This window comes from Centropristis striata, chromosome 14 (genome assembly GCF_030273125.1).
Source record: "Centropristis striata isolate RG_2023a ecotype Rhode Island chromosome 14, C.striata_1.0, whole genome shotgun sequence".
In the NCBI taxonomy this organism is placed as follows: domain Eukaryota; kingdom Metazoa; phylum Chordata; class Actinopteri; order Perciformes; family Serranidae; genus Centropristis; species Centropristis striata.
Genome location: NC_081530.1, coordinates 21,955,324 through 21,969,397, shown reverse-complemented (window position 1 = coordinate 21,969,397; position 14,074 = coordinate 21,955,324). Strand labels below are relative to the sequence as shown.

Genomic DNA, 14,074 nt, shown 5'->3' with positions numbered 1-14,074 from the left:
TTCTGATTATTAAAGAGAATGAGCCTGAGCCCAAAGGGACCCAGTAACACTCTGTGTGCTTCTCTTAATGTGCTTTTAATATGTCCTTATACATCTGAAGACAATGCAATATCTGTTTCACTGTGTTTAAAGGGTTAGGTCACCTCTATTGGTGGTGTCTGGGCATGTCGGGAGTTGAGTTTTTCTTGCCCATGTTTGGAGAAATCCATCACTGAGTTTTCTGCCTCCATCTGAGTGCAACTTGGGCCGAAAGATTCAAGATTCAACAGCCACATGTCTTTCCAAAAACATTATGCCTTTGACTCTGGATATTCAACTTTGCTGTGAACAGAGAAACATATGACATGTTAAAGTAAATATAAAATAAGTTCCACATGAAGTGCCACTGAACAGTTTGGTGACAATTATCACATACTATAGCTTTCACCATTACTACATCTAAGTGAGAACCTATAGGTGTTACTGGAAATCCCTATATTATGACGTCACGTTTCTCAGCAGTCCTGTCAGCAGCTGAGAGGACAAACTTTCCTTCCCTGACTGACAGAAATCTATTGAACAAAAGTTGATTTCAACACAACTCCATGAGGAGTTTAGGGAGAGAAAACATCAATGTTTGTAGAATGTTGAATTATTTTGTTTATTGTACTGTATGCCAAACAAAGCTCATAACAAAACTGGCCTTGCTTTTCTGTCACAGACAGCAGGAGATGTGATTATCATCTTGATGCATCACAGTTTAATTTACAGTCATGGAAAAAAAATCATTAGACCACCCAATTTCTATAATTTCTTGTTCATTTTAATGCCTGGTACAACTAAAGGTACATTTGTTTGGACACATATAATGATTAAAACAAAAATACCTCATAAGAGTTTAATTTAAGATCTGATATCTAGACATTTTCCACGGTTTTCTTCATAATAACCAAAATCATTATCAAAAAAAACATGGAAAATGGCTAGATATCAGCTTTTTTTCTCACTGTCTCACTACATGCTACTTTTAAAAAATAGCATATTTGTAATGAACCATAGTTAACACTCAAGCAGTAGGATAACTTAGAATACAAACACAACATGCATTTATTTTCACTATGTTTCACCATCCAGTTGGCTAAGCTTTAAGCCAGTCTGCCAGTCTCAATATTGAGAATTAGGGTTTAAATATCCAATGATTGATTTTTCTGCAATGAGACATAATCTTTCAATAGAGAATCGCGATGGAATCTTAAAAACAATTGAATAGAAACAAGTGTCAAAAACACTTTCCATATGGATTGCCCTCTCTCAGCGCTCTCTTACCACCCTCATCAAAACAACAAAAGAAGAAATAATTTTTGAAACAATGGCGCTCATCCCTCCAGTAGAGTTCCAGCTGTACAGTCCGTGCCAAGGCACATTGAAGCTGTTAAGGTACTTTGTGGTGGTACAACATCCGACAAAGACACTTTATGTTGGTAGTTTGTCATCTATCTGTAGTCCTATGAAAACTGTTCACAGTGTGATCTGTGGATTATCCACAGTAACAGAGAGACTGTCTCTGAAAAGACACATTGCTTTTATTTCAGTCTCACAGCCAAAATTCAATTCACCGCCACTGTGAAATCTCAGAAACTGGGCAAAAGAAAATCCACCAGACTATCTGAAAGCAAGAGAGAGGTTTTTTTTTTTCTTTGGTTGACCAACTCTCCAAATGAAAATACATTTTTATAAGCTGCTCTTATGTGAGTGAAGTTTTGCTTTCTTCAAAGGAATAGTTTGGCTTTATTACAGTGGGGTTGTATGAGGTACTTATCCATAGTCAGTGTATTAACTACAGTAGGTGGTGGTCACGACCCCAGTTTGGAGGAGCAGGCAGGAGCACTAACACAGGACCTAATCAATGAACTGTGGACTGTAATTCCCCCTAAATGATCAATATCAGTTGTGTACACTATATATCTATATATATTTAGAATATTTCCACTTTACTTTCCGGTCAAACAGCCCTTTTTAAGGAGGCAAACTGAGGGTTTTATCTTTGCTCTCGTCAAAGGCGCCAGACTCCATTGACAAAAACAGTTATTTTACCTTGCAGAACACAGTAGCTGCTGCTTTACCGCTGCCACGATTTGTCTGTTTGTTCAGGTTCTTTTGTCATGTTGCTGTTTTAAAGGGGTAGTCCTGATTCACCAAAGCATCACAAACAACTAAACTATCGCATCAGCGGTAGACAAGCAAAGTAAAATGAATGTTTTTGTAAATTGAGTCTGGTGGCTTTAACTAGAGCACAGATAATGGGTCAGTCACCTGCCAAAAAGTGCTGTCTGACAGTAAGATATAGGTATAGGTAAAGAAAATATGGTAAATATAGTGTACACTTAAAATTATATTGATATTTTTCTAAAATATGTTTTATTGCTGCTCCCTGTCCTCAGCATTACTTTACTTAGATTCCCTGTCGGTACTCCTGCATGATTCTGCCAAACACCATCTACTCTCTCATAATACACTGAATATGGTTACCTTATACAACGCCACTTCAATGACCAAACTCCCTTTACATTCTGATAAAATAGGCAAATCTATAGGTTTCTCTTTGTATTTTTAAAGAAAGGGTACCGTTTTTCTAACCATCAGCTCTGTTTGAATCCTTTCGCTCTGGCTCTTCATATTTCCACAATTAAAGCCCCCCCCCCCCCCCCCCCCCGCGCCCTCCCAGCTCCACTCTAACAGCTGGCCATTAATCAGTCCTCACACTCGATTTCTCTTCCGCCACAGGTTATGATTTTCACATTACTCCACACTCCTTCACCGCCATCCAACAGGAAAATGACCCTCACCGCCACCGCTCACACAGACACACACCTAGAACGTCTTAAGAAAGTGAGATGTTTATGTGAGAAAAACATGGTGAGAAAGCAAGGTGTTTGTGTGTATTTGTGCGTGTTAGTGTATAATCGTGTGGAACATGATGGGGTAACCACAGCGGCGAGTCTCCCCCCACCTCACACCCATTATCCTTTTCTAATTACACTTTCCCTCTGAAACAGTGGATCATAGGGCACCATTGACTGCTTTTAATCCGCCACCAAATTTTAATTAACACAGACGTGACCCCCGTCTCCGATACATCCCGGAGAACGTCGGGATCACAATAACTCATAAATCACAGCCGCAGATTTCATTCCCTCCGCTTTCCTCCGGTGATGAATTTCCAGATGGGGGCTGGTGGCTGTTAATGTCAGGAATAATATGAGGGAGAGGGACATTGAGAGAGAGTGTTTCAGAGACAGAGAGGGACGAGGAGGTGGACAGAAAGGCTACATCTGAGAAATAAAAGCGAGTGTTTATGTGTATGTAAGAGAGATGGAGTTAAAGAAGAGACAGAGAGGAATGGCAGCGTTTCTGGTACGCTGTCAACCTTTTGAGAGATTTGTTACCGGGGAGAGGATTACGGAGGCTGTGAAATGGGGTTGTGTTAATATGCTGGCTGTTTAGGAACACGATGTGGGCCAGCCAACTTCACAGTCTCTGAAAATCAAAAGACTGAACAAGAGAAAACTCTCTGAACAATGAATTGACACGTCTCTCTGTGTTTGTGAGTGTGTGTATTATTTCTTTAATCATGGAATTATGGAAAAATATGAGGGAGACAGACATTGAAAGAGTGTTTTAGAGACAGAGAGTGACATGAAGGTGGTTTTCATCACATATACAGTCATGAAAAAAAATATTTGACCATTTTTCTTCTGTTTCTTCTTCATTTTAATGCCTGGTACAACTAAAGGTACATTTACGTTTGGGCAAATATAATGATAACAACAAAAATAGCTGATAAGAGTTTAATTTTAGAGCTGATATCTAGACATTTTCCATGGCTTTCTTGATAATAACCATTATCAAGAAAACCATGGATGGAATGTTCTTATCATTATATTTGTCCAAACAAATCAACCTTAAGTTGTACCAGGCATTAAAATGAACAAGAAACTGAAGAAAACAATACTATTTTTTTCCATGACTGTATATAGGAGTTGGGTCTGCACTTTCTACTCAAAACAGGAGGGTTGCGGTTTCAAATCACACCTGTGGCTCTTCTGTGTGGAGTTTGCATGTTCTCCCGGTGTCAGCGTGGGTTCTCTCCGGGTCCTCCGGCTTCCTCCCACAGTTCAAAAACATGCAGCTTAGGTTTAATCGTTGACTTTAAATTGTCCCTAGGAGTGAATGAGAGCTATGGTTGTCTATTTGTCTGCGATGTGATAGTCTGGCGACCTGTCCAGGGTGTACCAGCCTCTCGCCCAATGTCAGCTGGGATTGTCTCCAGCTCGCAGCGACCCCAATTCAGATAATGAATGAATGAATATATATGAGATGTCATTAAACTACAAATAAGAGTGTGTCCTCAACAGAATTACAGCAGTGATGGTCTGCATTGCTGATATGCACTCTACTCACTGCTTGTGTGTTTCTGTTTGCACAAGTGTGTGTGTGTGTGTGTGTGTGTGTGTGTGTGTGTGTGTGTGTGTGTGTGTGTGTGTGTGCGTATGCATTTGTGTGTCAGTGTATGTGTGGAGGTGGAGGTGGGCAGGGTGCCGGGGTTTGTTATTACTAAATCGCTCATCCATGCTACTAATTAAGATGCATAGCATCCCCCTATGAACGTCAGTGTCGCTAATTATCAAACAATGTAGTGCTCACCAGATATGAGAACTGGCAGCCTCTGTAGTCATGTTACCAACCTATTACTGCTACAATTACCAAGTGCCTGTCATTCTCCTTGTTAGTCATCTGCCTTCATTTTTTCCTTACTAATGCTTGTCTTTTTTCTTCTTCTTCCTCCTCTCTTTCTCTCGCTCTCTTCTTCTCTCTCTCCAGGCTATGGCTTTGTGGATTTTGACAGCCCAGCTGCAGCACAGAAGGCCGTGTCGTCTCTCAAAGCCACCGGGGTGCAGGCCCAAATGGCTAAGGTAAGGACTGTTTAAAAACATCTTGGCATCGCCACTTCCTCATGCATTATCATCAGCACTTTGTTGCGCTCCCCTCCAGGAACTTAATATTGTACACTTAACACACTTAATAGACATTGATGGATCTGAAAGCTCCCCAAAACTGGTTTTGTCCATAAATACAGTTTTATAGAAAGTAATTTTCCACAGAGCTTTGCTGTTTAATGACAAATTTGTTCCCTCTAATATAAGAAGACTCTTGAATGTGGGCTTGTAACTGAGTTTGTATGGTTATATGACAAGTTGCGAAGCGACTGCGGTGCATGTGGGTCTGTTTTATCTTACAGACACTCTCTGTGACAAGGCAAAACTGTAGCCTCATACAAGCCAGTGGCAAGACTTTGTTTGGACATGTGGTGCCTTGTTTCAAGTGGTTACATGGACTTAGTTTTGTGTGAGAGTATGTGTGTGCGTGGCATTATTCCACGGGAAACTCACTCAGTTGCCAGCATGTAAGCTGCTGTAAGTGAAGTTTGACCAGCCGCTTGTCCTATGTTGTGCAGCATTATTAGCATGCTAAAGTGGAAGCAGATGAGACAAGCTGTTTCAGATGAACAAAGTGGACCCAAGTGAGTTGTACAATGGAGCCAGGTTGACAGACACAGACACACATGGAGAGGTATGGCTTAGAGGGGAAAACACAATGCTTAATCACCACTTAACCTCAGAATATTTTGTTACATAATAACCCTCTGAACCCCAACCCGTTTCAGGGTGTTTTTTGCTTCTTCTTTTTTTTACATTTTAATCACTGTGGCCTTGTATTTCACTGCAATATATAAAATATATAAGTCCTGCAGCTCTATGGGAGCAGCACAATCATGGCTAGAAGTGGAAAGAACTCAAAAATGGCTTCTGTGCAGAATAACATAGTTATAATGCCATTCATCATAGAAAAGAAAATATGCTAATTCAATTTCTCTGTTAAATAATTTTTCAAAAATTTGAAATAATTGGAATTTATATGTACACAAACCTTTTCCAAATGCCCACATGTGTCATGAATATTGGGTAAAAAATTGGGTCTCCACATGCTATACATATTGAACAACTTCTCCTGTCCTCTCCTCTCTACTCTGTGTAAACACTTTCTGTCCAATTTTCAGTGAATATTTCCACATGACCGTTTAATATCATTAATTATGGCTTCCCAGCTGCGTTGAGGAGCACAGAATTTAATGTTTTTAACAGTGATTTTGACAGATATCAAAATTTTAAGCTTTGTTTTTGTTATTTTTTCAAACAGAAGCTTTCGTAACCTAACATCTGTTCAAGGAACATTTGAAAGTTACAAGTCAGATGATAATGCCTGTTTCCACAGTTTCTTTCTATGATAAATAGTGTATTTTTGGCGATTATTAAAAAAAGAAAACATACTTTTCAAAGGGGTTCAGAGGGTTAAGATCGTGAGTATGATATCTGGCTGTCTGTCTGTTTTAACAGATTGTTGACTGGCTTGTTAGCTATCCGCCAAAAGAACTGTGGTGCCAGAACAAGAACATTAGTTCTGATGTTAAATCTATGTCGGCCCTCAGTCCAGGCTTGCAGCTGTCCTTTTCTCATTTTTCTTTTTTAAATTTTTCATTTCCTTGCTGACTGTAGGGAGAATCATCATAGACTAAAGCACAGCAGGGCTCTCTCTCCGGACATCTATGATAGACGAGCCCGCATGGCTAAACCAGGCTATTTCTGTACCAGCTGCAGATTTGCTAGTGTCAGAATATTTAAATAGGTGAACAAAATGTCAGTAGCATTAAAGCAATGAATATGGTGATGACTATGAGGGTACACTATGAGTGATTTTCTCAGACGAGATGGTACGCATTTGATCTGATCCAGAAATCCCCCCCTTGAAGCCAAAGAAGCCCCTGATGAGATGGAGAATGGCGGTGGCGCCAGTGAAGATGACAGAATTGATGATAACGATGAAGGTGGCAATTATTTTGATCAAATGGGATGAGATCTGACAGGAGGAGATGATATTCCGTGCGGTGCTCAGGTGTGCCATTTCTCAAATGCACCATTTGGCCGTTTCCTCTCCCCCACCAGTGTCCTTCTTCCAATATTTATAAGAGGCCAGGCTCTCGGAATACAGATAAGAAGCCATGCTCTTTGCCCATCTCATTTTAAGACCACACTTTGCATTGCTCCCCTTTTTTTCTCAGTCAATATTTTCATGAGAGAGGTCTTGTGTCCCAAAACAAAAGAGCTGACCTTTTTAAGAATGTTTGTTTGCATTGGTGTGAGTGTGGGCACATTCACAAAATCATTTTCTATTAGCATTCGTGTATAATAGTTTGTTTTTTGAATGTTCCCTTGTTCTGTTCACACAAATGGAAAGGCCAGCATTGTGTGCCGCAGCTCTGTGCTTTTATCACACTTGTGAGAGACATTAAGGAGTAGTTTGCCTTTATAGACTCCCTCTGCATCTCTAATGTCTCTTTACCAGGTATCACTCCCATCACTCTATCGGCTCCTCCTCCTCCACCTTGCCCCCTGTTCGCTCTCTCTAACCCCCTTCTCTTCTGCTTAATGCGTTTTTTTTCTCGCCATCTTTTGCTCCTCGCTACACACAACTTTCAAAAACACATTTGTATTCACATCCACCATGTGTTCCCCTGCCAAACATCCAATGAGTGCAATTTATTCCCATCAATAATTAACAGCAGGCTGTCTCTGTATCTGCCTACCTGCCAAGGTGTCTCCGACACCCTCCTCTCTGTCATGGCGGAGCAGCGTTCCCCCGGCGGGGCCGCATGAAAAACCCAGGTGCGCATTGAGGAAGGTGTAAATCACAAAGACGATTGCTAACACCACAGACGACTTCCAAAATAAGAGCATTCAGCCCCATTCTCTCACTCCCTCTGCTCCTTTTTGTCACATATATCTCTCCACAACAAAGTAATAAACGAATAGCGAGTCAGAGCCAGAGGCTTTGAGCTCATTAAATAAAACCGTCACAGTAATCAAGTTGCGCCTTTTTCCCTGCCTTGACGCCATTAAAGCCCTTTTATTAAGGTGCCTTATTTTAAACACAGCTGCAAGAGGAGGCAAGAAGAGAGAAACATCGGGAAAAGAGGGGAAGCGTCACTTGATTTCCTTTTCTTCCTCCAGTGTAACACCCTGCTGTCTCTCTCCTCTTACTCCCCTTGGAATTTGAAATACCAAGGCAGCAGAGATGAAACATTGCCTTCCTTTTGTCTTGCCCTCCCCTGGGGATGGTGACAGCGAGAGGGAGGAGAGGAGCCATAATTAAGATACCTAAAGGACACTTCCCCCCTGCGCCTCCCTTCCTGTCACTCACCTCTACACAAGTCACAGATAAGAGCACTTAGCATGAGTGTGGAGTATCTGTGTGTGTGTGTGTGTGTGTGTGTGTGTGTGTGTGTGTGAACTTGACAGTGTGTATCCGTCTGTGTGTGTGCTGACATTATATATTTTTGTGTACATTCACACAACCAAGTACACATTTGTTTGTGTCCATTTTTTATAAACCTGTATGTATTTGAGCATAGTAATGTCATCTATGACTGTCTGAGTGTTTGAGTGTTAGTACATTATAATTTTGTAGAATGGTAGTGTGACAGTATGTGTTATTGGGGAAAGATTTTTTGTTTTAAAATTAAAAACTAACAACATTGAAAATTTTGTTTTAATTTAGTTTTTAATTCACTTGTTAATTATATTTGTCAAATTTCTAGTCTTAATAAATGTCTTTCTTGAGGATAAATTAACAATTTTTACTTCATCCAGTGGTATCTTTTTTTTTTTTCAACGTATTCCAAGCAAAAAAAAACACCTATTACTCACTTTTATCTTTTACAGGAGGTGATTAGCCTAGCTTAGCATAATGGCTAAACACAGGTGGAAACAGTTAGCCTGGCTCTGTTTAAAGGTCACAAATACCTCTGCAAATGAAACCAGATTAAACAAATGAGAGAAAGTATGATCTTCATGTATGCATGTATGTTTGAACTTTGGAGATCCGAGCCAGCTGTTTCTACCTCCTGTGCTAAGCTAAGCTAAGCTAATCACCTCTCAGCTCGACCAAAATATCAAACTATTCTTTTAGCTTTACGTTGGCAAATGGTAGGATGTTGGATAAAAGCAAAACATTACAGTGTTACAGTTGATTAAGACAACTGTTGACTCCACACACGCCTCCCTCACCTGTTGTTGATCAGGAGGAGGATGAGGGACAGATGAATGAATTAGACCTCTCAGTCACATTGTTCTGGATATGAAAAACAGCTACCATGCCCAACAAACGATGAAGTGCATTTTTTGATGTAAAAACACTGTGATGCTGATTTTTTGTGTATGAGGTATATAACACAAGATAAATTAACACTTAATACAGGAAAACTGGGAAATGATTTGCATTTTTACTAGATATTTGAATAAACTTTCGTACAACATTTCATCAATTATATGTTACAAGAAAACGTGTCACAAATTAGTGCTGCGCTAATTATTTGTGCTACCTCTTATATGTATGTGTGTGTTAGAGACATAGAGTATAGGCAGGTATTTGCCTCCTCACACCAGGACTCCATTCTCTATGTCACTTTGTTCAGGTAGCTTTCCGAACTGTGAAAACTGACACGTTGAGCAGACAGAATGATAACAGGTAAACGGTGCATCTAGCTTCGCAAATGCAAACCTGTCAACCAGCCGCTCGCCTCACTCTCCACAGGCTGCCATTTTCCCCTTGAGCCAATCAGACTGAATTATGGGAAGGGCGCCCTCGATTGTGGTGTCTGTGTCGGAGAGGTAATTCCGCCTGACAGCTGCTTGCTTTCAGACAACAGCCAGTCTTTATGGAAATCATCCCTCCCTATTCTCGTTGCAGTCGGCTTCTGCTGATAACAGCCCGGATGAAAACAAAGCTGTCCTTCTTTCCTTTTTTTTTCCCCCTCTCTTTTTTTCACTCTCAGTGCAGCTTAGAATTAGCAAAATAACTCAAACATCATATGGATTCAGACAATGTACACCCTGCTTTGATGTTATACATACTTAGTGCCAATATAAACTTTGAGCTGACATTTGCTTTCTTCAAATCTGACCAGAAAGTCCAGATGCTCATGAAGATGCATGTGCAAATTCATTTTTTATCCTTCAAAGGTAAAATTCCTTCCTATGGTTTCTATTTTTGAATCCTGGCATGTCAAATATGCTTTTCATCTACTGTAATTTGTGGTTATTTTTTCAAGCAGAAACTCCTAAAATTAACACATTTCACTCTATAATTACTTCAATATGATATACGGTGAACTGTGCTTGCTGTCTTCAGTGTCAAACAAAGCAATGATATTGATTTTGAAGAGCTTTCACCGGTGCCCCGGTTTAAGCAGCAGGAGTGAAGCCTGTGGTGCAGTGTGCCTCCATCAGTAGCTCGTTCCGATAGCCAATATTTATAAGGTTCACAGAAGCTACAGGCAGACAGAAAGGCGCTGCTTGCCCTTCACTTCACATTACAGTGGGGAAATTATGCTAAAAGCATCATTAAAGTGCCTCCATGAAGTGAATCCCAAATGTTTATGATAACACAGTGCTCGCACCGGCCCATCAACCAGTAGTCACCAGCGGATGCTTCAGATGGTTTAACGGTGTGAAACGAACCGGAGTCCTCTTGCACTCTTCCTCTCTTCCCATTTATTCTCACTCCCCTTTCACTTGCTCTGTCTCCTGTGCTGTCTTTTTCTTTGCCTCTCTCCTGGGGAAGATTTCCTGTCAATATTACATTTATATTCATGTGAAAAAGCACGGATCCCCCCTCTGGGTGGTCTGCAGTCAGTCAGCAGTCTTCTTATTATCCTTTAAAGGTGACTCCTCTGACGTCTTAGCTCTGTTGACACCCAGGACCCCACGGTTTTCGGCTCAACGCAGGGTGACCTCCGGGTGATAATCAAAGGGATGGCTGACAGTGCTGTTGCAGATGGTTGCTGACAACAGCTAGCCTAGCAAAACCTGCCCCCCCCAGTCCTCCCAAGCATGGGTTAAAGAAAGGAGAAATACATTGTAATGCGTTGTGAATGCAGCGGGATAATTGGACAGACTTTTGGGGATACAGGTGCGCACTCAGCAGCATCACTCACCTCCCCGTTCGATGTTCGCCACCTTGAATGCGATGCCATTTCCCCTCTGACATCCACCGCAGTGTTTGTTCGCGAAGCATATGGTGTCAGAACACAGTGTGGTGATCAGCACTTTCCCCCTGAAGCTGCCATCGACAAGGGCATCCTTATGATTATAGTCACTCACAGCAGCTCATTTCCCTCCATATTTTCCGTCTACCACGCTGAACTGTAAGTATCTGAATGATGCTAGTCAGCATGTAAGCATGTCTTGTGTATACTTCACTCCTTCCCTCGTAGTTTTATCCTTTAACAAGCACTTGTAGCTTTTTAAGCTCTGCCATGGTGACAGTATAGCTTCGAGAGGCTGTGTAGCACAAAGCTAATAATGCTTTCCCTACACATATCGGCGTGTCTCTCTCCTCTCCGTTCCTCATCTCGCTGAATGTATAATGATGCACCTTGGCATCATGTTGATTACCTATTCCCTTGGCATGTGAGTTTATCTTGAGTTCAAAAGAATTGCGCTTGCTTAAGTTCTGTTTGATTTGCTTTTCAATAAATCAGCCGATAAGTTTTAATGAGTTTATGGACTTCCATGATAATGTGTTTCAGTGCTTCAACAGGCCTAAGATGCTACTTTTTGTCCTGTCTACACATTGACACGAATAAAAGAAAAACAAGGTTGATGCTTTTGGAAATATCTGCAATGCAGTGAGATAATCTCACCCATAAAAAAAAAAGAGAATAATTTGCCAACGTGTCATTTTTTTGCAGTGTAGTTAGCTGCGGCGAGGCTGAGCACACCGTCCCCCTCCCCGCTCCTCCTCCTGCAGAAGTGATAGTTTTGAAGGGCAAAGCCAGTGAGAGTGAGACGGACCATCTGACGAGCACCGGCTCCCAAGCACCACCGTTGGCTTCCACTGTCTCTGCCGTCTAATTACGCTTCAATCATCCGCGGGAGCGCTGCGTGCGGTAAATTATTTCGCCAGAGCAGTGCGGAGACGTGCCGAGCTGCGAGCCTGAGAAGAGAGTGAGAAACTGAGGCTAAGTAGAAATCAGTGAGAGATGGAGTAAAGGATGAAGAAAGGAAGGTAGGAAAGAATGTGAGAAAAATGGAGTTGAGAGGGAGACAAAAAAAAGTGAGACACTGCAGAAAGAGAGAGGGCTGGGAGGTGGGAGTGAGAGGCCTGCCAGCCATAATATGGCCTCAGACAGCCTGTAGAGCAGGAGACAGGCCAGCACTAATGAACAAAGTTACAAACTTATCACTTATCAGACAGAGACAGGGGAGAGAGAAAGAGAAAGAAGGAAAGGATAACTGGCAATAGACATCATGGGCATAACTAATCCGGCTGGAGATACAAAGTATTCTACTGCTGCTGCATTAAACTACACAGGAATCATATGGGTATAATGGCAATTTCTTCTAAACAATTACAGTCCATCATTTGGCTCTTTTGCACATATTGGTTTCCACTGTAGCAACAAAAAAGAGATCTAATTAAAGTACAATTTAGAGTGGTTGTATTTATGTATGTGTGAATAGCCTCCACTCTGTTCCCCAAATTGCTCCAAAGTGGCCTTGTGTCTAAATTGTAGGCTTGAAAAAGAATAGCGAAGTCCTGCATTCTCACCGTGCTCAATGCTGCCATGCTTGCTTTGAAGCAAACATAAATATGGCTTTTTTTCCCAGGCTCGGTAATGGCCACAGTGTGCAGTTATTAGAATCTCTTTGATGTGGCAACTGTGCCAACCTGCTCGCCGTCTCTGTGAATTGATCTGGCTCAATTAGCGGGCCCCGCAGAGACAGCGTTCAAAGGGACCGGGCTTTCCACACTCCACGCCGACACGCATGGACCAGGTGAAACGCTTTGCATTCAGTTACTCAGCTGGCCCTGAGAAGACCACCTGTGAATAGATGTGGAGTATTGGAAAATCAATGGTGCAGCTTCAGTGTTGAGGAAAAGCATTCACCAAGAATGTTTGAGGCATTCTTTAACCAGTTAATTTCCCGCCGCCATGAGCGTATTTAACTGAACAGCAATCCTCGAAACAATCTGAGAGTATTTCACTTCAGCTCCACGTTTGTGTGCTCGTGTTGACATCCTTATTGTGCGAACCTACGTGTGCACCGTACACAATGAGCCCTCTCTCACACCCTTCCTGTCTTTCCTGATTCAGCTGACCCATTTCAATTTGTCTTCATCAGTCATACCAATTAACTCGAGGATTAGATTCCTGTATGCCAGGCACCTCCAGTCCTCTCTGCATCCCACCATCTCGCCATCTATCCCTCCACATGCTCACTTACTTCTTGTGGGAGAAATTTCTTCTAAACTGTTGAGAATTGCTGCTCCTCTGAAGAAATAGTGTGATGAATCATAACCTTTACTTCATGCAGCATGGAGAGAAGACAACAGCATGTTTGTTCTCTCCCGAACATACAGTTTGTCCTGTCTTATACACCACGTGGTGCTTACATGAAAAACATATGCAGTGTACTAAATATAACCAACATTTTCCCACATTCTATCCTACCTCGACTATACTGTGCTGTCCCTGCATATGTTAATAACTTCAACAACCGTACTGGGCGTCTCAGCATTCAGCTATGATAGCAGACTGTCAATGTACATAAAGAGAGAGCACTGAACGCCTTTTTCATTACATTTTATGTGTCAGAAATGCCACCCCAAGACTACTTACCTTCTATCCTCTGAAGAACTGTAATTTCACCTTGAGTGCTACTCATGAACCCTGTTTTTGTGTCAGTTTCTTTCTGCTGCTTATATGTGGCCTCAGACATATAAAAGAGTGCATTTTCCACCACCAAAAAAAAAAAAAATACAAGCCTGGTGCAACCGTAAGTAACAGGAAAGCACCAGGTAAACAGCTAACAGCAGCGAGGCTCCAAATGCATGACAGTGACACACCTGCTCACACACACACACACACACACAAAAATATAGAACGCATCTACAAAAACAACAAATCATTAGTTTA

At 41.5% G+C, this 14,074-nt stretch overlaps 1 protein-coding gene across 2 annotated transcripts in view; it reads left to right on the top strand.

The window, feature by feature from the left end:
- The window catches only part of rbms3 (RNA binding motif, single stranded interacting protein), a 340,839-nt gene that overhangs the window by 187,142 nt on the left and 139,623 nt on the right, over window positions 1–14,074 (top strand). For both annotated transcript variants that reach the window (XM_059350713.1, XM_059350712.1), the window contains one exon: window positions 4,861–4,952. In XM_059350713.1, the coding sequence (XP_059206696.1) occupies window positions 4,861–4,952 (92 nt within the window). The remainder of the gene's footprint in view (window positions 1–4,860; window positions 4,953–14,074) is intronic.